Source organism: Cetorhinus maximus, chromosome 12 (genome assembly GCF_964194155.1).
Source record: "Cetorhinus maximus chromosome 12, sCetMax3.hap1.1, whole genome shotgun sequence".
NCBI classification, from domain to species: domain Eukaryota; kingdom Metazoa; phylum Chordata; class Chondrichthyes; order Lamniformes; family Cetorhinidae; genus Cetorhinus; species Cetorhinus maximus.
In genome coordinates, this window is record NC_135890.1 from 1,208,129 (window position 1) to 1,235,153 (window position 27,025).

Genomic DNA, 27,025 nt, shown 5'->3' on the forward strand with positions numbered 1-27,025 from the left:
CTCAAGAAGCTTGACACCATCCAGGACAAAGCAGCCCACTTGATTGGCACCACATCCACAAATATTCACTTCTTCCACTGCCGACACACAGTAACAGCAGTGTGTACCATCTGTGAGATGTACTGCAGGAACTCACCAAGCCTCCTTAGACAGCACCTTCCAAACCTTCAACCGCTACCATCTAGAAAGGCAAGGGCAGCAGATAGATGGGAACACCATCACCTGGAAGTTCCCCTCCAAGTCACTCACCATCCTGACTTTGAAATGAATCACCATCTCTTCACTGTTGCTGGGTCAAAATCCTGGAACTCCCTCCCTAACAGCACTGTGGGTGTACCTACACCACATGGTCTGCAGTGGTTCAAGAAGGCAGCTCACCACCACCTTCTCAAGGGCAACTAGGGATGGGTAATAAATGCTGGCCCAGCCAGCAAAGCCCACATCCCATGAACAAATTAAAAAACAGCTCACACACCGAATCAGGAAGATGTTGGTGTCGTGGTTATGTCACTGGACTAGTAACCTGGAGGGTCAGTCTAATGCCACCGGTTCAAATCCAGCCATGACAGCTGGTGAAATTTAAATTTAATGAATAAAAAATCCGAAATTGAAAGCTGGTCTTGGTAATTGTGACCATGACAACCGTCATCAGTTGTTGTAAAGCCACCCATCTGGCTCCACAATCTCCTTTAGGGAGGAAATCTGCTGTCCTTACCTGGTCTGTTCTATATGTCATTCCAGGCCCACAGCAAAGTGGTTGACTCTTAAATCTCCCTGAAATGGCCTAGTTAAGCCCCACAGTTCAAGTGCAATTAGGGATTGGCAACAAACATTGGCCTTTCCAGTGGTGCCTACATCCCATGATAGTGTTCTACACAGAACACGCATGAGGAGATTGGATATTACAGACTGTAAATCACGCTCTGTGAAAATGACCATAAAACCCATTAAAATGGCTGCAACTTAACATGTGACCATGGGTATGAGTGAGGTGAGTGACTGAGACATCACATTTTAAACATCCAGGGAAAATGTGTGATATTTATTTTTTAAATTTGACAAAAAGCCTGCTGCTTACCCTGCTGAGGGTAAGGGAATATATAGGCCTTGCACACAAACAGGATTATGGACAGGAAGGGACCACACAAATCCTGCCTGTAACAACTGAATCAAGAGAATAGTGTTTTCAACAAAAATGTGTCCTTTTTCCAGCAGATACTTCACCAGCGTAATTCAGTCCTGGGCTGAGTGTGGTGATTTCTTTGTGTGTAAGTAAGATGAGTTGTTCGTGCATTCCAGCATTGTTGACTTCGTAACTATCACTGTTCACTTGTTGGTTTGTGGTCATGCCCAACAATGCACTCAAAGTGGGAGGTCAGAGTTACTGGAAATAACCTGGGCTGTTTCTAATTGTTGCCGAATTGCACACCACCTCAAATGTCTGACAATTCCAGACAGTATATTTAAGGCAGATCCAATGTAATTTAGTTATAAATAGCCAGTGGCATAATAGCAATGAGATATTGCAGCTAAATGTTACTCTCCTGAATAAAATACCAGCACCATGTGGCTGCATAACAAATATGTGATGACTGGCTTTAGGAGCTTAAAGTTTAACAAGGATGTGCTTTAGAATATGTTGCGGTTGATTTTCAGCTGCTTTGCCTGGTGCTAACAGGGCACTGAGAAATGGCAATGCCAAGCTTACTGCACCACTTGAACCTCCCCTGGCTCTGCTGTCATTCTGACTGGTGAGAGGACCTGAACAGCCCAGAAGTCTGACCTTGTCAGGGGACAACAGTCAGATCTAATCAAGCAGATAAGATTCCGCTACATATTTTACAGGAAGTTTCACGACAGTCGTGAAGTTCTTGCTCAGGAAAGTGGGCAGGAGAGGAAAAAAAACCTGAGGATGTTGAAAGGATCACAGACTGACGATTGCTGACCGCATTCCTCCTGGCATTTAAGGTTTGGGGGCGAGGCTGATGTCACTGACTGTCCAGAACTGTCTTTTCAGGCCTGCCTCAGGGAATGAGTTGCTCATTGAGGAGAATGCAACAGAGTCTGTTAAAGTGTTTATTTTTCACTCATTTTTGGTGCAGTTCAAACACTCCTATAAAGAAATAACAATCAGCAAGATGAATCCATCAATGTTTGACCAAACCGTTGGTTTAATATAAAGGATTATATATTTGCATGTTTCATAATATTATGGTCTGCCAAAAATCTTGATCTTGCTGGAATTTCGCATTCTCTGTTTAAACACAATACAATTAGGACAAATGTTGCTGAAACTGAGAATACGCAAAACACAAAATAAAAGGCTCTGAAGAAGAGCTAAAATGAACTCAAAACGTTAACTCTGTTTCTCTCTCCATAGATGCTGCCAGACCTGCTGAGCTTTTCCAGCATTTTCTACTTTTAGTTACATTAAATATAAAACATGTTCATTGTGGGAAAGGGACATTGTCTTCACAAACTTCACTCAAAGACAATAAGACAGAAGAAGAATTTCTGATGTTGAAAAATATTGGCAGCATGAAAATATGTAACATGAGAAACATGTGAACCCATTGTGACCTTTCCAATGATGGAATTTTGCTTGTGCTTTTATTTGAAGAACACACCATTTACACATTTTAAAAAGGTAACCGTGGACAACCATCCCATCTCGAAATCAGATCTGCCAGTTGCAATAAATAACAGTTGAAATGAAAGGATATGGATCATGTTAAAAGCATTAAGGCATTTAATATCCTCACCATTATTGTCTGACATTTCCATATATTTGAGCTCTCGCTTTCTAAAGTGTTTGTTTATCAAATGCCAAATGTTATTGCCCTCGGTTGTATTGCTTTGTTTTGAGGATGTTTAAGAATTATTTGTTCTTGGCGTGTGAGCACTGTGGGTAAGAGCAGCTTTATTGCCTATTCTGACTCTCCTTGAACAGGTGATGGTGAGCCATCTACAACTGAGTGGTCATTTTAGAAGACAGTTAAGAGTCAACCACATTGCTGTGTGTCTGGAGTCGCATGTAGGCCAGACCAGGTAAGGACGTTAGATTTCCATCCCTAACGGACATTCGTGAACCGAATGGGTTTTTACGATAATCCAATAGTTTCATGGCTGGTCTTGCTGCATATGGACATGGGGCTGCTTCAGTGTCGGAGGAGTTGTGAATGGTGCTGAACATTGTGTAATCATCAGCGAACATCCCCACTTCTGACCTTATGATGGAGGGAAGGTATCACGTGGAGTGAATCGAATTGGCTGAAGACTTGGGGCCTCAGGAGGTGGCTGAGATGGATCAACTACTCAGCACTTCACAGAATCACAGAATCTTTACAGTGCAGAATGGAGGTCATTCGGCCCATCAAGTCTGCACTGACTCTTTGAAAGAGCATTCTACCTACTCCCACTCCCCTGCTGTACCCCATAACCCTGCACATTCTCTCTTTTCAGATAGCAATCCAATTCCCTGCTGGCTGAAGATGACTGCCAATACTCCAGCCTGGAGCAGAGTGAATACTGTTGACTCTTGAACGGACCATTTCTCTCGAGTATGAAAGTGACCATGTCCCCGGGATCTTGGAAAGGAGTGTGAGCTGCCTGATTAGTATTTGCTCCACTGCATTTCCACTGGCTGACTGATCATGTGATTATAGGCAGATTATTCAACTTAAAGCAATCATTGCAAAGTAATAGAACATCAGTGTAAGATTAACATTGTGCAAGAAAAACTATAGGTTTGAAGAATCCTTGATTTCTTCATGTTGATGAGGATATGTCAAACAAACTTAATGATAATATTTGAGCCAACTCATCTTAAAAAGATCGGAGAAGGTGAAGAGAAGGATTAAATATTGTGAGCGTGTCATGTCATGTGTGCTCTGTCTGAAGGTAGATCCTTGCCTCATTATCTGCCGATGCTTCACCCTGAGCCATTTCCTTTTCTTGGCCGTTTTTGTCAGTGTGAGTTTGCTATTGCCTCCCTCTCTCAGGGCAAAGCGAGGAAGCAGGTCCCAAGCCTACCTCAGCTGCAATGGGAATCAAGGTGTGTGCTGTTCTGAGCCACATGTTAGCCATCACACCAACTGGCCTAACAGGCCCTCCCATTGTTGATATAGACACAGATAATCAAGTATTCGACAGAGCTTCCTGTGACTATGGAGCTGTCATCAGTGGAATGTGATCAGTTTGGTTGAATTTCTATGGGCTGCAGTTTTAGATTGACAGCTTAGAGTTTTGCTTAATTACCTGCAAAAATTAGAGAGAAGCTATAGAGCTCAGAAGTTTGGTTGAATGTCTGTTCTGGGAGAGGCACCTGCTACTTTTACACAAGGTAGCAGCTTGTCTGCCCCCCAAACAACCACTCGAAAACAGAACAGATTTCATAGAGTTGGCATTGGAGAAATTAAAGAAAGGAATTTAAAACCAACATGCTTTGCACTTCTTGATGGGAGTAGAGAAGTGTTTGGAACAGGAAATGATGTAGTAATTCTGTGAGGTGAAGTTTGGTTTCCACAGGCCACCATGGTGAGAATGATGACCGGAGAGTTTCTGGATTGTAGTCTTGAACAGGAGCCACAAGTTTTTGGCAGTAATTACTGCCAGGACAGACCTCTCCAGCGTGGTGTGGCTGGAATTCAACTAAACTTCTAGGGACATGGTCAGGTCAGGTAGAACACATTTACAGGTGGGAAATTCAGCCTGAATGTGACTTTCTTTCACAATTGAACATTGGTATAATTATGAGAAAGGAGTGCAATACATGCTTTGATGCCTACACCATGAACAATTCACATTAAGGATGTAACCCTTTATTCTTTTAGAATGAGCGGTTGAAAAATACTTCATGGGCTGCAAAGCATTTTGGGTTATCTTGTTGTTGTGAAAGGTGCCATATAATTGCAAGTCATTCTTTTCTTTTTCAGAATGTCCGCTATTTTTAATGTAGTGTAGGTATGACTTTAGATCCAGTGGGGTGGATCAAATGTGCACAGTTTGTTCTGAATATGCAGTTTAGTCAGTCTATATGGAATCTCTAAAAATGACCATACTGCCTATAAGTAGATGGTTGGGTCATAAACCCATAGATCTCAGGCAATTTTCTTACTCTGCAATGTTATTTCTGAGGTTTGGAAGTCCTATTATTTTCTGGAATCTGTACTTTTCTGGTTGTTACAAACTTTTGAACACTGCAATTGCACTTTTAGTTCTCAAATAGATATAAGTAGAACAGAATTAAATGCGACATGTTATTTAGAAAATGCTGCCAATTTTGGAGAATCCTTTGATATAGTGCTGCACATTTAATAATTTATTTCTGATTTATGGTACATCTTCATTCTGTCCCTATATCCATCCTGATTGAATAATATACTTGCTGCATTTTTTGTTATTTGTTCATGGGGTGTAGGTGTTACTGACAAGAATGTATTGCCCATCCCTAGGGTCGACTGTGCTGGGTTTAGTAGATTTCTATGGGTTGTCTATAATAATCATTCTGTAATATTCTGCTTAAGAAACTGTAATGCCTAGATTAGCCTGCAAAGTATGATGGTTAGCTTCACTGAAAACTGTCAATTTGTCAATGCTAGAATTTGTGTGTGTGAAACTGCAACAGCCTACACTGGAGGCAGGGGTGGGGGTGGGGATTATGCAGATAGAAGGGGGCCCACACACCAACTTGATATAGTTCATTGCAGGGACGACAGGCTATAACATATTTTATGCTTGTAAAAGGTAGAAAAGTTGAACTATTGGAAATAATCATCTGTTATGTGTACCAATATGTTGAAGTCTGTTTGCGTTAATGCTTGCTTTAGTATGAAATGCTTTTTTTATGAACATACGAACAAGGATCAGCAGTAAGCCATTCGGCCCCTCGAGGATATACTCTTTCAAATCTTTTGTGTAAGAACAATAGTAAAGCTAAAATGGAGACCTTAGTGAATAGGTAGGATCAGGTGAATGTGAAAGTGCAGAATTGCAAAAATGGGTTGGTATCAGCAGAAAAGAGAACTTTGGGTTTCTTGCTAAAATTGAAAAGCAGGAAACCTGTGAACAGTTTATATGTTGAACTGTTAATGAACTATAGACTAACAACAGATATACAGCAAGGCTCAATGATGTTAACCTGAGGCAATCAGGTTACCTGAAACAACTTATAACATCATTTGGTAAGACGTTGACTCCCTGAGTGAGATAAAAATAAGGGGTTACAATATATTGTTGGCACATATCAAGAGGAACAAAACAGACTACAGTCAACAGGATATAGGAAGAAAAGAAGAGGAGAAGACTGTGCCCAGAGAGCTCAGAAGCGGGAACTATCGCAGCTGAGCCTCGCTGTACATCTATTGTCTATTGTCATTGTTAAGTATTAACTTTGTATTTCTTTGTGGTACTTAATCAACTCTCCAGTTTGATTAAGGATATGAGTCCATACCTTGTAGGTCAGAATTGGTCAAGAACCCTGAGTGAAATGGGTTGGGGTATCCTCTGCCTCATATAGAGTATCATATCCAGGGGTGTCTCTGACGTGCTTTTATCATAATTAAAAGCACAAATCACTCATAAGGGATTGGGTAAACATGTTGCAGGCACATGAGAACATATATACATGGATAGAAAGCTTGATGACAGTGGCAGAGTTGTGAGCTGTGTGCTCTACTCACAGGCCAAAGTTAAACTGAGACTAGGGCCAGAATTTTGCCCTTGATGGGCGGGTGGGCCCCACTGGCTTGGCGGTGGGTGGGCAGCTGAACTCTGCTGCTGAAATGGAGCCCGCTGCCATTTTGAGTGGGCGGGCCAATTAAGGCCCACCCAGCGGGCTGCCCAACGGGAAGTGCTATGCACTCCCTGTGCGGGGAGGGGAGGGATTCCCCAACTGTCAAAGTGCGCTCTTTCACACATGCGCACACTGCTCCCTGAGACTAAGTGCTGTCTCAGGGAGAGCGCTGAATGTTAAAAAAACTTTAAAAATAGAGAAAGTAAAAACATTATTAACATGTCCCCCACATGTGACACTGTCACACGAGATGGGACATGTTAATAAATATGAGTGAAACTTTAATAAACTTTTTTAAAACAGATTTAACCTCATCCCGCTAGTGGATGAGGTTTTATCTTTTCTCAGAAGCCCACTGGGGCTCCTGGCCTGTCCGCCAGCCTTAAGGTTGGACAGGCAGGTCTTTCAATGAGCTTAATGATCCTGTCAATGGCCTCAATTGGCCATTAACAGGTCGGTGGGTGAACAGCTGATTTCGCTGTCCGCCCACCTTCCTAAAAATTTAAAGGGACCGGGATGACGTCGGGGGTTCCTCCCAACATCATCCCGCATCATTTTCCCATCAGCAAGTGGGCCCCGCCCCCAAATCACCGACGGGAAAATTCTGGCCCAGATCATATGACGCACTTCCCCTCTAGTGATGGCATGCTGCTATCTCTTAAAGGAATATTACAACATTCTCCTTTTTAAAAATACTTTCCCCCCCTTCCAAGGAAGTAAAACTATTTGCAATACATGTTCATGTTTCTTTCATAAGTCTATAGGACTGATGAATCTATGAGTCTCTAAAGCGTAGAGGTCATCTGCTGGTATGTCCAGACCTTGTAATGGTAACCATGTCTGAAGGTGTCTTTAATTGCTCACAGTGACCTGTGGGATTGCCATTCTTGGATGCGGTTCCTGGTTTCATTTTGGATCCTTGCCCTCGATGCAATAGGTGCTGTACGGTGGTTGAGGAACTGGAATGGATCTGATTTGTCCTCGGTTAAGCCTCACCGTTGCTCTTTTGTATGTGATGATTTAATAGGACCTGGGTTCCGAAGAAATCCTTGTCACCTCGGCTGGTTGCCATGTACCTTCTGTGGGAGCCTGGATGTGAACTTGTTGTCCCAACTGTAAACTTGGCAATTCTGTACCAGTATGTTTATCGTGCACATTGATCATTTTGTCTTGCAGCTTAAAAAGTTGCTCTCTAGTTTCTGAGAGAGTAGAATTGGTAACAGTAGGTAACTTGGTACACATTGGTCTGCCAAACATGAGCTCTGCCACTGATGGGATGGTTGCACTTAAAGGTGTCACAGGGTTAGTATGTTAGCACCTGCCCCTCTGTCAGCCTTGGCCAATAATGAGTAGTTACCAACCTTCTTAGGGCTGATAATTTGAATCTTGACAAAAACTTCAGATGGTGCAACGATACATATGTTTTCCACGAGATTGATAGTGTGAAACATTTGTTCACTGCTCTTTGTCTCACTCTGCACATTGTCACCATTTTCTGGTCTGTCAATCACCTCATTTATGTGTTTCTGACAGGATATCGGATGGTCGTAAAATTGTTAATTGGAAAATATTAATGACAGGAATTTCCTTGTGATCCCTGGTCTCTTGTCTTACTGCTTCAGGGATTGACAGAAAAATGCCTTAAGTCTGTTTAAGCTGTTTCTCTAGAATTTCCAAGTCTCCTTTGACAGCACCTTCCACGCTCAGGAGATGTGGGGGTGTGGGGCTGGCTTGGGTGGGGGTTGGAGTGTGTGGGGGTGGTGAATGTGGGAGTTGCTGGGTGGGGAGGGTGTGGGGCTGGTGAGGGTGGGGGGTTGGTGGGTTTGGGGATGGTGAGGGTAGGGGGTTTGGTGGGTTTGGGGATGGTGAGGGTGGGGAGGGTGGCGTGTGGACAGGCAAGTTGGGTGTCTCTGCATGCAGGGGGAAATTCTGCAAAAGAAAACCAGTTTTGCTTTTAAGATTTTCTTTGTGAACTTATTAGCATTTCTTCACGTTATGGGGAAAGAATGTCACTGGTTGCTATGTGACTTTGTGTAAATATTCTCTGTGCATTGCTCTGAGTCAAATTATAAACATGTAGACATAGTTAACAGATGAATTCGAGCTGAGTTTATTGGATTAGGTAGAAAGGTCAGTGAACAAAAAGTGAGATCACTGTCCTGGACACAAGTGTGTGTGTGTGTGTTTTTTTATTCATTTAGGAATAAAAAAGCAGAAGCAGTATAGGAGAGAGCAAGCCCCAAACTAAAGTTGAAACCAGATGCCAGGAGAAGCTGGACAGGAGAGGGAGCTGCAGGAAGCAGGTTTCCCCAAAGAACAGAAGAAGAGGAGTCCTGAGAAGACCTTCTAGTCAAGGGGAACAAACAGGAATCTGGAAAAGGTCCTGTTAAGTGAAGTGAAGAGTAAGGAGCAGAGAAAGGCTCCAAGCTTAATGGGAGAAGCTGCAGCATGCAGATTTAAAGCAACATAGGTTTGCAAGAAGCCAGAAGATCCAAGGAGACAGCCGAAGGTCTGTAACTCTTTACTATGGGTAAATCACAGAATCACAGTGCAGAAGAGGCCCTTTGGCCCATTGAGTCTGCACCGATACGTGAGAAACACCTGACCTACCTAACTAATCCCATTTACCAGCACTTGGTCCATAGCCTTGAATGTTATGACGTGCCAAGTGCTCATCCAAGTGCTTTTTAAAGGATGTGAGGCAACCCGCCTCCACCACCCTCCCAGGCAGCGCATTCCAGACCGTCACCACCCTCTGGGTAAAAAGGTTTTTCCTCACATCCCCACTAAACCTCCTGCCCCTCACCTTGAACTTATGCCCCCTTGTGACTGACCCTTCAACTAAGGGGAACAGCTGCTCCCTATCCACCCTGTCCATGCCCCTCATAATCTTGTACACCTCGATCAGGTCGCCCCTCAGTCTTCTCTGCTCCAACGAAAACAACACAAGTCTATCCAACCTCTCTTCATAACTTAAATGTTTCATCCCAGGCAACATCCTGGTGAATCTCCTCTGCACCCCCTCCAGTGTAATCACATCCTTCCTATAATGTGGCAACCAGAACTACACACAGTACTCCAGCTGTGGCCTCACCAAGGTTTGATACAACTCCAACATGACCTTCCTACTTTTGTAATCTATGCCTCGATTGATAAAGGCAAGTGTCCCATATGCCTTAATATCGTCATGTTCAGCTTGTATCATTTGTGTTGCTTGTAAATGCAGGAGACTGAGTGACTCTTTTAATGAGGAGATTACATTTCAAACTTTGATTTCTCCGGATGCTTGTACTTAGTAGCAGAACATATAGGATTTCCAGGAGCTGTGAGCTCATCATTACGGACTGGTCAAGGTCATCTTCCCCTCAGAAATAATAATAATCTTCAGAAAGTGGAAACCTTCAGCCCCTGCCCAGCTCAACTCAAACTTGTCTCCGAGATTAAAGTAAATGTTCTAACACTTGACCCAGTTCGAAACCCTGGGGTGCAAAAGTTTGGTCATGAGACCAGATGCCATTCAGTCAATTTAAAGTTATCGGTTAGTACAATCCCCAAAGTTAAAGGTCATTCACAGAGAGCACTAGCTTCTCTTTATTTCTGCAATTTTCTTCAAACATCCCATTTTTGGTGACCTCCACTAATTTGTATTTTGAATTATCAGAGTAAATGAATACTTCAACATCACTCATTATACGCCACCAAACTACCTGAATAGAGCAGCCTTTAATCATGCCTTCTGCCTAATTAGTAGCTATGAAAAAAGCGTTATTTTAAATGGATGTAGTAGAATTCACATCAAGATGTGAAGAGCCAGTGACTGATTCCATATATTGAAAAACTCACGTACCTATTATTATGGGGGGTATGGTCATAACTCTTGAGTGCAGAAAATCACTTTATAATTTGGTATTTTCCAATTCTCTACATCTACGTCTGTCTTTGGTAACTACAAAAAATACTAAAGCCAGTAAACTGATTGACAGCCTTATTACTGAAACTCTCATCACAGCAGTGAGAGTGTAATGGTGCATTTAACAGCTGTTTTCATGATAGTTCCAAAATACATGGCCTTTATTTCTTGAACCAATGGCGTCTGTTTAAACAGAGGAATTGAGTTGAAAAATATTCCATTTTCATTGACAATTGTTATGATTCCAGCTGATGTTAATACTGGGCAAGCCGGATCCCAGAGTGAAACCTGGCTTGATAGATCCTAATTTTGTTTTAGAAACCATGCAGGAAATTTACTGAACAAATTCACATGAGTCTGCTAATGAACTTTTAACATAAAGAATAAAACGTTTATTAAACGAGAAAAATGAACTTTATTACACCAGACAAAAGGTTGGAAAGAGTTCAATAAAAACACCAGCAAATGATTCAGACTCACACTATTCCTTTTATTCCAGCAACACCCATATAGATACAAAAACCCGATGAAGATTTACCACTGCCTTAACACCAAGGCTTCTGGCTTGGGCTGGCCCAGTTGCAAACAGGTTTCTTCTGTCAGATTTATGAGCAGCCACGAGATGTTTGTTCTCCAGCTGGAACCTCTCCAGGAGGCACTGAAAAAATGCATTCTAAACTCACTATTACTTCCATTGCAGAGCAAACACATGAATCCCCTAAACTCAGTCCCCAGCAGCTTTGCTGTATTTCCTATCAGAGAGCTCAGAACTCCTGTCTTCACCCTCTGACATACACACACTCAACTTCTTTTCTGCCTCTCTTTATGTCACTGGGCCCCTTTCGCTAGGCAACAGCATAGCTTTTTCTACTTGGTGTTTTTTCCCAAAATCACTAAACTACTAACTCCTTTGTAACCCATCTCCATTTCAAGGGTTGTAAAACCTCATTAAAAATGCATGTATACAAACAAATGCAGAAAACCTGACTTTTTTCCTAGGAAGTCCTCCAGTCTTCCCAGCACCAAGCTCACAAAAGAAAACTCAATGAAACTGAAACCATGTCCACCTTTCACACAAATATAAATATAAATTAAACTTAAAGTTATACATTTTTCCTAACACAGTGAGAGTTATTTCAGTCTCCTTTCACCATCCCACCCCCCCTCCAGCCTTCTCTTTCTCTCACACACACATTCCACCATTAGAAGGATTACATAGAAATTACATCACAATAATCAACCATTTGATCTGACTGATCTATTCTGGTGTTGATGCTTCAGGACACTTTCCTCCCACCTTACATCATCTCAACTATTCACCTTTACTACTCCATGTGATAGCAAACATACATATGAACATACGAACTAGGAGCAGGAGTAGACCACTCAGCCCTTCAAGCCTGCTCCGCCATTCAATGAGATCATGGTTGATCTGATTGTAACCTCTCACCTATCGCTGATAAACTTTCACTCTCTTGTTAATCAAGAATCTATTGAGCACTGCTCTAAAAATATTCAAAGCCTCTGCTTCCACTGCCTTTTGAGGAAGAGAGTTCCAATGACACATAACCCTCAGAGAGAAAACATTTCTCCTCATCTCTGTCTTAAATGAGCGACGCCTTATTTGTAAGAAGTGACCCCTAGTTCTAGATTCTCCCACAAGAGGAAACATCCTCTCCACACCCACTCTCTCAAGACTCCTCAGGGTCTTAAAGGTTTCAATCAAGTGGTCTCTTACTCTTCCAAACTCCAGTGGATACAAGTCTTGTCTGTCTAACCTTTCCTGGTAAAACAACCCACCCACAAGTTCCACATTCTCATCACTGCTTTAACATGACAAATAAATATGGTAAAATTAAGGAAAACATGTTCCCTCGTGTGACTCTGTCACATGGGCAGGGACATGTTAGAAATGAAAGCAGTTTCCCCTGAACTCCTATTGGATTTATTAGTGACCGTATTATATTTATGCTAATTTTGGACTCGTTCATAGGTGAAAATTTCTTCTCTGTGTCTATTGGATAAAACCTCTACAGAATGTTAACGACCTCTATTAGGTCAGTGAAGAACATAAGAAATAGGAGCAGGAATAGATTGTGTGGCCCCTTGAGCCACCATTTCATAAGATCTTGGCTGAACTTCTGCATCAACTTCACTTTTCTGTCCTATTCCCATTTCCCTTCATTTCTTTAATTTTAAAGACATCTATTAGGTCACTCTTCAGATTTCTCTTTTCAAGGGAAAAGAGACCCAGCCTGTTTATCCTTTCCTGATGGCTATAACCTCACGGTTCTGATATTATCATTCTCCATTTTTTTTGCATCCTCTCCAGTGCCCCCATTTCATTTTTTTTAATATGGTGACCAGGCCTGTACACATGGGGCTGAATTTTCACCTCGGTGTGTGGGTGCGCACCCGACCCGCATGAGCATGAAATAGCGCGCAATGACATTGGGCATGTCCTGGCGTCACCGCGCACTCACGCGATATTTCTGTTGACAGAAGTTGGCAGTGCGCCCGCCAACAATAAACAGGGCTGTTAAGCTTATTAATTCATTAATTAAATGGAATTTTTCCCTGCCCTTCCAACCTTACGGTTGGCGGGAGGGCAAAAAGGCCAAGTGGCCTTTGGATTTTTGAGGAAACCTCACCCACGGGCGGGATGAGGTTTCCAGTGTTCCTTAAAATTAAAATGTTTAAATCTCATTTCTAACATGGCCCTGCCCATGTGACAGAGTCATGTGAGGGGACACGTTTTCCTTAATTTTACCATCCTTATTTGTCATGTCAAAACTCTTCAACTCCCTGAGGCAGCTCTGTGTCTTCGGGGAGCTTTCTGTGAGTGCGCCCACGTGCATGCGCTGACTTCCCCTCTCGCCCTCCTCCCTCCCCACCCAGGCAGCGCTGAGCGTTTCGGCGCGAGAGTCACGCTGGCTGCCCGTTAATTGGCCAGCCAGGGTGAAATCGCAATCGGGGCCCGATAGCGGGCAGTGGACTGTTGCGTGGCCGCTCTCGGGCTCACACGCCTCGCCCGCCCAAGGAGTGGAAAATCTTTCCCACGCAGCACTCCAAATATTGTCCAAATTCAGTTCGATACAGGTTTAACATCATTTCCCCACTTACCACTTTTTTCCCTGTGGAAATAAACTCTAGTGATTGGTCTGTTTTTGTTTTGGCCTTAACCCTCGTCACAATTCTCAGTGATTTGTATATTTTTACACCCTGATTCCTTTGCTCCTCTGCTACTTTTAGTTTTTTATGTTCTAAGGAAATATGTGATCTTATTTTTCTTACCACGATGTAATGCCTGTCTGTTAAAATTCATTTGCCAATATGTGCCCATTCTGCAAGTTTATCAATGTCTTCTTGTAACTTGTTGCCATCCTCCTCAGTATTGTCCATTTCTCCTCAGTATCGACTATTTCTACCAATTTGATTTCAGCCGCAAAATTGGAAATTGGGTTTTTGATTTTAAAGTCTAAATCATTAAAATAAATTGTGAACAACGGTGGCCCAGCACTGACCCATGTGCATGATCCCAATTCCTACCTTCTGAAAAGTTACCCTTTACCTCTTTATGCTTTCCGATTTTCAGCCAGTTAGTTTCTCACTGATCTTGAGAGTGACAAAGCAGATCTTTGTGTACTTGTGCTTAAGTGTGTGTATGGGGGACTTGCACAGCAGCAATCAAATTCTGTCCAAATTTTAATATGAAAAGGATGGTGAGAAAGTTGGCTCTTTGCCAAGCTTATACAAAATGAATTAAGTTTAACAGAGTTTTCAGTCAATCTATTGAACCTACAAACCTTTTTACAGTTTCATACCAATTGCAGTTATGTTGCCAAGTAGTGTAAAGGTTTTTTTGCCATTGAACTGATTGTGAGGATTGTTAAGGTTGTCACTCTTTTACACTCTCTAATTACACTTAAATTGATAGTTTATAATGTCATCATAATCTTTTGAAGTCCTAGGAGGGTAATGAAAAAACAGTTTTTCTTTAAATCACACTTCTTGTGAATAACTCCTAATTTTAGGCTAATTACCTGAAGGAGCCATCAGTGCTATATTACCAGGACTCTCACTCTACCACAATATGCTCATTAATATGTTGCCTCAAGCTACCAATCTACTGACATTAATCAGGAGTCACAAGGTTGTTGTTTCAACTTTACAGCCTACCAACCAATAACCCTGCAGTCACTTTCCCCTCCAGCTTTTTGCTTCATTTTCCACATTTCCTCTCAGTCCATTTTAAAAATAAACCGAATCCTTTGATGGTTCTGCGTTTGAGTAACTGAGCCAATCGCATCAGGGAGGTTTTGGGTTTGATCCATGTTCTGTTCTAAGTTAAATAATCTCTCTGAGGACAGCAAAAGAAATGTTACCATCAGAGTCCCAAAGATCTGGGAGTTGGGTTGTGGGTTTAATTGATGAAAACTCCTCCTCTTGATCACTATCCCGTATCTCCTTTTGATGAGGAGATTATAGTCTTGTGTTTTTGTGTTTTTGTTTAATAATTTACTATGTGGTTTTGAATATCTAGGATGGAAAGCAGATTTTTTTTAAAAAATGGATAAAGGGAAAGTGGCGTGAATTGTGACAAGATCCTATTACAAATACTTGTGTAAAACATTTTGAGATATTTTCATGTGATATGGCACTGCGAGTGATTACCTCAAGTAGCTTTTTTAATGTGGGCCCATTTTGGTTTTAGAGGTCGTCTGGCACCAGGGGTCGTTCCATTGTTTTCATGAATGGAAACAGATACTTCCCGTGAAATATCATGGGCCAATCGTACCACATTTGCACTAAGTGCGGCAGTGGGCGGGTAAAATGACGCCCGATGTAATGGCGGGTTTTCACGCCATATCGTCCCTTCTCAAGGGCAACTAGGGATGGACAATAAACACTGACCCAGCCAGTGAAGCCCACCTCCCGTGAATGAATTTAAGAAAACCCACCGCATTCATTATGCATTCCCGAGACACACACCGTTTCCACGGAGGGAGGGCTCTCATTCGCCTGCCACGCCATCACCTCACCGCATCATCACGCCGGGCGCCATGTTTAAAGTCCAGCTGCGCACACACATCTCGGTGCTTCCAGACCACGACTACTGCAGTGATGATGTCCACAAAAGGTAAAATGACTGCAGCCCCACCCCCCCCTCCACCCCGGTTTAATGATGTATCTCTCAAGCACATTTTGGACACAGTGGAGGCTTGCTGTGATCCACTGGGTGTGGAGCTTTGGCTATATTACTGCTCATGGTCTATTTACAACACACTGTGGGTACATTACAAAAATATATCAGGCCTATTTTTAGTTGACCTTGTGAAGAGTGTTTAGATGCTATAATATTAATATTATTTCCTTTCAAATATCATATTTATTCATCACTTTTCCATTTCAGCTTCCTAAGGGTCAAACACATCTGTTGTTCCTCTCAAGAATTAACTGCCAAACAGATGTAGATCTGAATATTAAATAACTTACTTTGACAGCATGACTGTAATGTTTATTTTGCAAGTGTGGAAAGATCATTAAGTCACCAGTTCCATGAAAGTGGTGATCTATTGGTTAAGTGAAGAGTGCTCTACTGTTTTGCTGTCTGAGCAAGTGATTCTATTCTAGGCACTTTAGCGCAGGGAGATGTATAAAACAATCCTTAAACTGATTTACGCTTTTGATACCATTAAACATTGAAGTCTCAGAAGTGACAAGTTGAGCTTGATTTGAACTCTTGGGCAGGAATGTGTCAAAGTGAAGTGGGATTGGAAGTGGGTGAGCTCGGCCTATATTAATGTTCAGACTTCATTAACAAGCAGCAAGTGCGGAAGGAGTTGCCCAGATATTAAAATCAGGTGACAGGAGGTGACTGATGGGTGGGTTGAGGGTTACGGGGAACGAGGCTGGAATCTCGGCCCAGGGGAAGCCCCGAGCTACCCAGAGCAGTCAACCTGCACCCGCCTGGCTCAGAGGGAATTTTAAATACTTGCTGGGCCTCCCCTAGCCCAGGCCCTGCTCTTGCCTGCTGTTTATGAGAGGTTTGACCTGGTGAGAAGCATCACTGCTGCCCTGTTCAGGTCTCAGATTAAAATAGCAGATTTTACCCACATATTTATAGAGGTGCCTACCACCTTTAGCCTCAGTTCTCCATCCATCATTTGTCACAGCCAATTACCATCATGAAGTCATGTCAAATAGACTTTACGTTCCCAATTAAATAAAACATGGATGAACCGACAAATACTCCTTCACTTGAAGTCAAAATTCTCCAGTTTATCAAACAGTGGACTGGGCAGATAAAAACGGTGCAAGACCTGGCGCAGTTAAAATTGTACCAGAACAGGGTCTTCAGTGAAAAAATGCACAAAAACATTGAAAAGAAACCAATGTTGAGAAGGAATCGGAGGGGCTTAAACTACAGGAATGAGTTAGATGGTGTATGGTAATTATTGTTCAGAACTCTGGATGATCATGACAGAGACAAGAAAACTGCAGGGTGAGAGAAAATCGATCTGTGGAGCTGCTTTCTAGGGATTTTCCATTGATCTGAAAATCCAAAGGAGTTAAAACCACCCAACTCTCACATCACTGTGATAGAGCAAGCCTGATAATTACCTCACCCACTCACCATACACCTTGCCCCTCACTCTTTTCCCTTAGTCCTTCGCTCTTTGCCCTTTATCACTTGTTCCTCATTTGCAGTTAAAATCAGGGTAAATTTTCAACCATTTTCCACAAATGATGGAAAAGATGATAATAATGTGGAGCCTTCTCTTTAATGGTTTGAGGGATCAGGAAACGTGGTTGGAGAACATGGATTAATGGTAAAACTGATCCTGAATATAGGCTCCTTCAAAAATGACTAGGTGAGAATGGACACACTATAGAGCAAGTTTGATTAAGTTCGAATCACAGTACTTTTGTGCAAACGTTCTTTAATGTCCACTTCAAAGAGTAGCCATCTGGATAATGTTTGATTTGTCTTTCATCAAATCTCGAGAATTCATGTACTAAAAAGAATTTAAAGCATTTTTCTACAAGGGGGTATTTGAGAGAGTGTAAAAGAGAAGCTAGCTATGTCATCAATTAAAGCTATTTTTTGGCAGTACAAACTCCACTATGTTCACGGCCAGAAAGAAATAGTTTGAGCTGCACAATTCATGCTCAGGACAGAGGGACAACATTGTACTAGCTTTTTTTGATTGTGTTCAGTGAGCGTTAAAGGATCCCCAAAGGTATCGTGGAATTTTATCTGACCTTCACAGTATTCTGCCCTTTTAATAAAACTTTTGAAACCGTTGACATTTTGGCTGCCCTGACATGCTAATAAGAGGTTAATCTGATCATTCCGAAGGCACTCTATGTACTCACCCTGCCGGAAATATCACATTCACTGATTCCCTGAAAACTAGAGCACAGCATGCAGTCATCTCAGAATATGATTGCTGTTGAAAAAGGATTTAATCTGGTTTTGCTTTTAGTTTATCATAGCAGAATAGAAAAAGCAATCATGATTGGAATAACACGACTCCACCTGTACCTTGGAGGACACAGTGGTGATTTTTCAGGGTTTTGTGTGAAAGCTTCTTCTATCTGAATTAAAACCAGACATCACTGAACCCAAAGATATAAAGGTGCAACAAAATGATAATCAGAAGTTTAAGCAGAACTGTTTTCAAATTAAATGGAAAACACGAGGGGAGCAGATATCCAGTTTGTGTTCTTAAAACAGATGACAGTGAATCAGAAACATTTCTTACATCTCTCCCCATTTCTATTTTCATTGACTTCAATGGAAATAAAGTCAGGAGATGTTAGGAAATTGAACGTTGATTTGTCACTCAGGATAATGCTATTGCACAAACGCAAGATCTACCCCAATGTCCTGAGACCAAATTTCAGGGTGATAATTCCTAATTTTGCAGTGTGGTTGCCTGGGGAATCTGCCTGGAACTCCCTCACACTTACCAAATGCCACCCAGCATTCCTCAGGTCAGCAAATATTTTCTGCAAATCCCAGACAGCAAGTGGATTGGGGGAAAATTAATAAGGCCTGTGAGTTAGAATTGGCCAGCTCTGTTTAAGCAGCAGCATTAGGTTTCTACTCAACCTACTAAGAACTAAACTCCAGGCCTTGGCTTGGAGAAGAGTAGCAAGACTGATCCCGATGACAGAGATTGGGAACCAACTAAAGGTGGGACTAAACGGGATTGTTCAGTGCTGGTGGGAGATAACAGAGAGAATCTGACAAAGGAAATGGTAATGGGGGTAAATGAATCCAGAGCATCGCTGTGAGATATAATGAGGCGGTAGAAACAAGGGGCATAGGATAAATCTGGTCAAAAATTAATTTGGATAGGTGTCAGAATGAGTTCCTTTTTTTTGCAAAGACAATACATAGTGTGGTGTTCTGCTTAAGGTAACCCTGATGAAAAGAATGAGTTAAATGTCTTCTCTCATCTGTATGTGGGTCTCAGTGACTAACACTAGACGTGTTTCTGGAGTGTGGAGCTGTCCCTGCAGACCCTTGTGTGGCTCTGGAGAGATGTTTTACACTGTTGATGTACAGAACTCCACCTGGTGGCCAGGCCAAGACCTGGGGAAAGTCATATGTCAGGAGCTGATGATTGTTTAATCTCATTTGAAATTAAGATTGAAAACTATGATACCTCTGTGTTTGGAGTTTAAAAAAAAACAGGAATTAAATTGGTCTCCAGCTGATTTGCAACTTGTTATCCTGCCAGATTTCTGCACATTCGGGGATTTTTACAAATAATGTACAGGTTTGGTTGCAATGTTAAGTTATTGCTTGTGAGAAGAATTACAGTAAGTTACAGCTGAGACCAAAGGTCATACTGAATACCTTGGAATAATTTAAAAATAATTTGTCTAATTTATTTCAAACACAGCCATGTCATTAAAGAACCCTGCTTTCAGGAAATTTTGCTTAATCAGTTAATACATTTACACCAACACATTTAAACTAATGCATTTAAACAAATGCATTTACACCAACGCATTTAAACAAATGCATTTACACCAACGCATTTAAACAAATGCATTTACACCAACACATTTAAACTAATGCATTTAAACAAATGCATTTACACCAACGCATTTAAGCCAATGCATTAAAACCAATGCAATTAAACAAATGCATTTACACCAACACATTTAAACTAATGCATTTAAACAAATGCATTTATACCAATGCATTTAAACAAATGCATTTACACCAACACATTTAAACTAATGCATTTAAACAAATGCATTTACACCAATGCATTTAAACTAATGCATTTATAATGCATTTAAACTGATGCATTTACACCAACACATTTAAACCAATGCATTTAAATCAATGCATTTAAATAAATGCATTTACACCACACATTTAAACCAATGCATTGAAACTAATGCATTTACATGAATGCATTTAAACCAATGCATTTACATCACTTGTGATTTACATGATGTGTCATTTCTCCTCAGCTGCACTTGGAAAATCGATGTGAACAAGTTACCATCAGATTGACTTCCCCCAGCTCCTATAAACTGAGATGGTGCAAAGCAAAGGCACTTGATCCATGAGCTTCCCTCCAGTCCTTTGATCCTGTTCATCACAGCTACTGGCATGAGCCTGGTAGAATCTACTGACATCTTCATATCAGCAACTTGCACTTGTGTTGTGATATATATTGTGAGATATATTGGGAGCTTTAACAAGGAAAACAGATACTGAGCTGGAACTGGGAGGAAAGACTAACAGCGAGGTGGAAGCTGTAAATACCTTTGAAGGTGGACCAAGAAAAATTCGGAAAATAATTATAAAGAGAAAAGACACAATGGTGAAGATTTGGCCATCTTTATGGTGCAATTGTCTGGAGTCAGAAAAAGAGTAGGTGAGAGTGTGATATGGGGGGGGGGGGGGGTGGTGAGTGTGATATGGGGGGTTGTGAGTGTGATATGGGGGGTGAGTGTGATATGGGGGGATGAGTGTGATACGGGGGTGGTGAGTGTGATATGGGGGGGGCGAGTGTGATATGGGGGGGGTGAGTGTGATATGGGGGTGAGTGTGATATGGGGGGGTGAGTGTGATATGGGGGTGAGTGTGATATGGGGGGTGAGTGTGATTTGGGGGTATCAGTGTGATATGGGGGGTTGTGAGTGTGATTGGGGGGGGTGAGTGTGATATGGGGGGGTGAGTGTGATATGGGGGTGTGTGTGTGATATGGGGGGTGAGTGTGATATGGGGGGGTGAGTGTGATATGGGGGGGTGAGTGTGATATGGGGGGGTGAGTGTGATATGGGGGTGAGTGTGATATGGGGGGGTGAGTATGATACAAGGCAGTGAGTGTGATATGGAGGGGGTGAGTGTGATATGGGGGGTGAGTGTGATTATGGGGTGGTGAGTGTGATATGGAGAGGGTGAGTGTGACATGGGGGGTGAGTGTGATATGGAGGGGGTGAGTGTGATTTGGGGGGGTGAGTGTGATATGGGGGGGGTGAGTGTGATATGGAGGGGGTGAGTGTGATATGGAGGGGGTGAGTGTGATACAAGGCAGTGAGTGTGATACAAGGCAGTGAGTGTGATATGGAGGGGATGAGTGTGATATGGGGGGGTGAGTGTGATATGGGGGGGTGAGTGTGATACAAGGCGGTGAGTGTGATATGGAGGAGGTGAGTGTGATATGGGGGGGTGAGTGTGATATGGGGAGTGAGTGTGATATGGGGGGGTGAGTATGATACGAGGCAGTGAGTGTGATATGGAGGGGGTGAGTGTGATTTGGGGGGGTGAGTGTGATATGGGGTGGTGAGTGTGATATGGAGGGGGTGAGTGTGATATGGGGGGGTGAGTGTGATATGGAGGGGGTGAGTGTGATATGGGGGGGTGAGTGTGATACAAGGCGGTGAGTGTGATATGGAGGGGGTGAGTGTGATATGGGGGTGAGTGTGATACAAGGCAGTGAGTGTGATATGGAGGGGGTGAGTGTGATATGGGGGGGTGAGTGTGATATGGAGGGGGTGAGTGTGATATGGGGGGGTGAGTGTGATATAAGGCGGTGAGTGTGATATGGAGGGGGTGAGTGTGATATGGGGGGGGTGAGTGTGATATGGGGGGGTGAGTGTGATATGGGGGGTGTGAGTGTGATATGGGGGGTGTGAGTGTGATATGGGGGGGTGAGTGTGATATGGGGGTGTGAGTGTGATATGGGGGTGTGAGTGTGATATGGGGGGTGTGAGTGTGATATGGGGGGGTGAGTGTGATATGGGGGGTGTGAGTGTGATATGGGGGGTGTGAGTGTGATATGGGGGTGTGAGTGTGATGTGGGGGGGTGAGTGTGATACAAGGTGGTGAGTGTGTCAGAAGTTTGTGTGTATTTGTGCTGGAAGTGGCCCTGAAGATATGGGGCAGAATCTTGTGGAGGCTGTGGTAGCCTCAGTTGTCGTCTGAAGAGCTGGCACGTGCCCTATGTCACCTTTTTTTGGGAATAAGTCCATGCATCCAGTGCCAATCAGACATTTAACAGTCCGGCTGCCGGTCTTCCCCAGGGTCAAGGCCCCTGGGGCAGAAGGTCCCGTCCAACATAGAACTGCCAGCCAATCAGAGACCGGCAGCTCTTCTGTACTCAGCAGTGCCACTGAGCAGGTGGTGGCTGCTGCCAGTACTACACCTACACAAGGCCCAGGATTGCCAAGGGACACAAACATAGGTGAGTGATGGGGGTGCAGGGTCATGGGGGGTTGGGGGGAGGTTGGCAGCAAGGGCAAGGTTTGGCTCTCAGTGGGCCCTCCCTTCCCAATGTCGGGTCCTTCAATCAGGCACTGAGTGCCCTATAAACCAGGGAACCCTTGGGAGCCTGAAGGCAAATATGCCAGGTTTAGCTTCACATACCGAGCCCCCTTCCCGCTGCTGGGTTAATACCAATGGCGGCGGGATGAGGTATGGGCCTCAGCTGCTGGTGGGGTGGGAGAGCCATCCACAGGCTCTCCTGCCACGGACTTAATCGGAGTTGGAGGTGGGAACCCCGCCTGCCACTCTCCTACCCGATTAAATCACCAAACCTGCCATGGGGGATGGCACAAAATTGTAGAAAAGGATAGGATATCCCTGATGATCAACCAGGAATAGGGCGGCTGGTGATTAGTGAATGGGAAGGACTAAGGTTAGAATGCAGAGAGCTTTAGATGAGTTGAAGTTCTGTGAGAATCTTCTGCTCCCTTTGAAGTTGAGCTTTGGAAGTGGAAAGGGCATGTCCTTGGCGTAACTGAACCCTGACATCTTCCCCCCTCCGCCAGAATTCAGTTCTAGGCAGGAGGGCCCACCGTTGACCTTCCCACCCCTGTTGAGGTCTTTAACTGGCCAATTAATGACCACTTAAGGGCCTTGTCCCATCACCACTGGCATTAACCCAGCTGTAGGTGGGTCTGTTGCTGTGAGGTGTGCACAACAGCTGCTACCCTGAAGCCAGCTTGTTATCTCCGGGGAGGGGAGTCCCTTGATCATAAGCACGATGATCTGAGGACTCAACATCGGGAAGACCACCACCATGCCCTTGCTGCCAACCCCCCTGCGCCCCGCTCCCCGTGACCCCCACCCTGGGAAACCCTTCCCAGCATTGCTTACCTGCAGCCTGGGTTTCTCCGCGACCCAGGGCCTCCAGTGCCTGCCCTTCCGGCAGCAACCACAGCCTCCCCAGTGGTGCTGCTGAGCACAAGAGCTGCCAGCCTCTGATTGGCCAGCAGCTCTTAGCAGGTGAGACTTCCACCCTTGGGGTCTTGATGCCAGGGGCAGGCCTGCCGGTAGCCTTGCCACTGCCTGATTGGCTTGTGGTTCAGTGAACCTTCCTGAAAGGAGGGAGCGTCGGTCTCTAGCTGGCTCTCCAGGGGGCAAATGAGGTCCCTGACACCTCAACGTGATTCTGCCTTTGGAGTGAGATTGTTATACCAGGCGTGGCTGGAGGTAAGATATTTGTGACTATGGGTTTTCACAGTGCTGGGAAAAAGAGAGGTGGGATTAAGAGTTTTGCTGATGAGTTGTGTGTGGAGTTTAAAGCTCAGTAAATGACTTGTTTGAGCTATTGGAAAATTTTAAGTAATGCTAAAGAGATTTAAGAAATTCACTGATGTACATTCTTGCTGCAAAGTCCAGTAAATGCAGTGCCTGCACTTCCTGAGCTAACCTGATATAAGTAAAGAATGATGACATTATATTGTTTGTATCACTCTTTAAAGACTTGTCATAAAAAAGGTTTTTTTAAGCAATGACATATATTTAATTTCCTCAGTAATTTTTAATGCCATCCGGTATTCTATTTGAAAACACTCTGAAAGGGTACAGTACATGATTCCTTGCATTGAACAACTGAGAGAGAATCCATTAAGGATTGTAATAGTCTTCAGATTGCCCAAAAAGCTCACTTGACCCAACTCGTGATGTTAATGATCATTGGCAATTTTGGATTTTGAGGTTTTTCTTTCCCAAAACCATATTTTTCCAAGATGCCAAACAAGCCACTTCCCGGGGGATTAATGAGATCGGCTGTGTCGAATGCATAGATTAATATGAAGAATCTGCTTTCTCTGTGGGTTAGATTTTCTACAGAGCTTCCTCAGTTCCCAGCGTTGACAGCCTTTTCTCTCCTGTTAGTCTCAATCTCTCTCTCTCTCTGAGGTTGGGGGAAAGCCGGAGGAAATTATTTGTAATGGTAAAGAGGAGATTTAAAAAAAAAGAGGAAAAAAAATGCAAATCAGAAATACAAACGGAAAACACAGGCCAGACGTGGGCAGCCGAATCTGTCTAAAAGATAAATGTTGGTAAATAGCTCAGGGAGTAGCTCAGCTTCATTAGTGAAAGGAACTGATCTGCAGGCCAATCCCTGCAATGTATTTCCAGCAAGTTTCTGTTTTCATGACAAGGTGAATAAGATTTGGATAATTCTAGGGGAGAGCCACAGGCTGCAGTATCTCTGTCAATCAGCAGCATGAAAGCATCTCAAGACTGAAAATACACTTGTGAGGAACAGGTTAATTGTATATCTTTGAAGATTTAATTGGCTTCTGTTAAAGAAAGGACCCAACTAAAAACTGTCAATCGACAGAACTCCCACAGGTTCAAAGGTATAGGTGGAAATTTAAACTACCTGGGTATGGAAGTTAACTCATTGGTTTTCTGCCCAGTTTCCACCCCCAAGTCATTGGTTTAATAGGTAGCTGCAGTGTCTGCCTAACACATTAATATATTGAAATTCAGGTCCTGTTACGTTGATAGGATCCCTAAGCCATTTTTTCAGCTGACTGGGCAAAGTGCTCACTGTGAACTCTCCGCTCAGTGAAAACTGTCGGACAAGAAGCTGAGGCCCTTTAGAATAAAAATATTTAAGTGTGTCCAAGAGCAAAAGTACTTGACAAAAGATAATCTGCACTGTTATGCCCCCCTAGAAAACCCCTCCCCCCATCACCACTCTTACTTTGCCACCAATCAGGCAGACCGATGTTGTGTTGGCATAAACTCATTGAGCTGCTCCAGGACCCGTTGGGGCAGGAAGTTTGCCAGTTGTATTTAAATGAGGTCCTGCCCGCGTGCTGGTCTCTCCTGCTGCAGCTCCCAGGCCATTTCTCCAACTTTCCATCCAAATGATAATGTGCCCCCTGCATTACTATCAGAAATTGTGAGGGTACGTGCCACAGTTGAAGAATTCCCAGTTCTGCAGAACTGCCAAGGTTAAAATTCCAGCTGAGAGACCAGAGCTTCAATCCCCAGTCTCAGCTGACACCCTCACATGACAGGGCTGGGCGGAAATCTTTACCAGTCCACACACTGTTTCTAAGAAATAGACGGAGCATTGGCTGTGAATAGATTTCGCCTTGTGCCAATGCTGCACGCTCTCTGGCCAATCAAGCGTGATGTTGTCCGCTGGATAAGCACAGAACGGACCCAGCTTCTTATCTCAACCGAGGAGTTTAAATGTGTGAAATGGGGAAAGGTAGAAAATTCTGAAAGAAAAACTGTAACGAAATCACCACAAAAAGAGGACGCAGAAAGTAACCTTCCTGAGAACTTCTTTATTTCCCATCTTCTTAATGACCCAAAGTTCAAAATTATATTACTATTTGTCTATGTCAACAATTCAATTATTATTCATTGAAACTGAACCCCATATGTCTGCATTTGTTCATATTTTGGGTTAATGAACGTGAAAGATTATTTTGCAAAGATATTAAATGATGCAAATATATACAAAGAGAGGGAATTCTCCGAGCAAAGGGAAGCCATTCTACTGGAGCGAGTCTATTCATCAATGAAATGCTCCAGGATACCAATTTAAAAAATCATTTTAAACAGCTGCGAAGCATTCAATGGATTAACCTATTCTTTTTGTTATCAAACAGGAACTATGCAGATTCACAGAAAGTTGATACTATTAGCTCCATAAAATGCTGTTCTCAAAAAGTCCAAGTGCCTGCTTGAAGCAAAGATTAAAATTCCCTTCCATTTATTCAGTTAAATAAATGTCTTTCATTTATGAAATTTGATGCAATACTTTTTCACTTGTTGCACAGCCTTTACAAAACCCATTTCAGCTCTTTAATAAAAGTATTTTGTTAACGATCTTGTAACAATTACTGGGGAGGCAAAATAAAGTAACTGGTTTAATTGTCAGCAAACAAAATGTAACAGTATTAGTTTGTGGTTTTTCGACATTAAATCAGCTGGTCTCTGATGTTGACAGTACCCGTGCACTTACCTTTATGTGATAGACGCAGTCTTGGATGACTGGGATCCCCAGAACAGCTGGAATATTGTAAGATCAGGACAAATGGAAGCAACACTGTGGCAGCAGCAAGTGACATGCTGCTTGAAGGTCCTCTCTCTCACTTCTTCCTTCTGAAAGTGAAGTCCAGTTTTATTCTGTCTCTCTCACACACACACACACACACACACACCCTTTCCCTAAACTGCCTGAATGACCAGTCCCTTTTATTTTAATCCTTGTTTTCAGGCTCTTCTACAAGCTTACAGCTCCTCCCTGGTGTTTTACCAAATCTTTCCACTTTCCAGGACTTAGCCCTGCCAAGCAGTGAGGTTTAATTCACCTTTCACCTCTCCTAATTAGAAGCAAGAGCTCTTTCTGCCGTGGTTTCAGGCAGCAGGGTTCAGTCTTTGCTGGCGGCTGTGCAGCATATTGAAGCTATAAGGAAAGGATGAAGTTTTGATCCACAGAAATCACTGCAGTCCACGTGCCGATCACTGATCCTCCCTATTTTCTTCTCGATCCAAGCCCCCTGGTGTTACGTGGAAGAACGCCAAG

The 27,025-nt window shown here is 43.1% G+C and overlaps 1 protein-coding gene across 1 annotated transcript in view; it reads right to left on the minus strand.

Moving 5' to 3' along the window:
- The window catches only part of LOC144687260 (semaphorin-3E-like), a 307,033-nt gene extending 280,276 nt beyond the window's left edge, over positions 1-26,757 (minus strand). Inside the window, exon 1 of the mRNA XM_078553107.1 lies at positions 26,462-26,757. Coding sequence (XP_078409233.1) covers positions 26,462-26,567 — 106 coding nt within the window. The 5' untranslated portion in view covers positions 26,568-26,757. The remainder of the gene's footprint in view (positions 1-26,461) is intronic.
- Between the last annotated feature and the right edge of the window lie 268 nt (positions 26,758-27,025).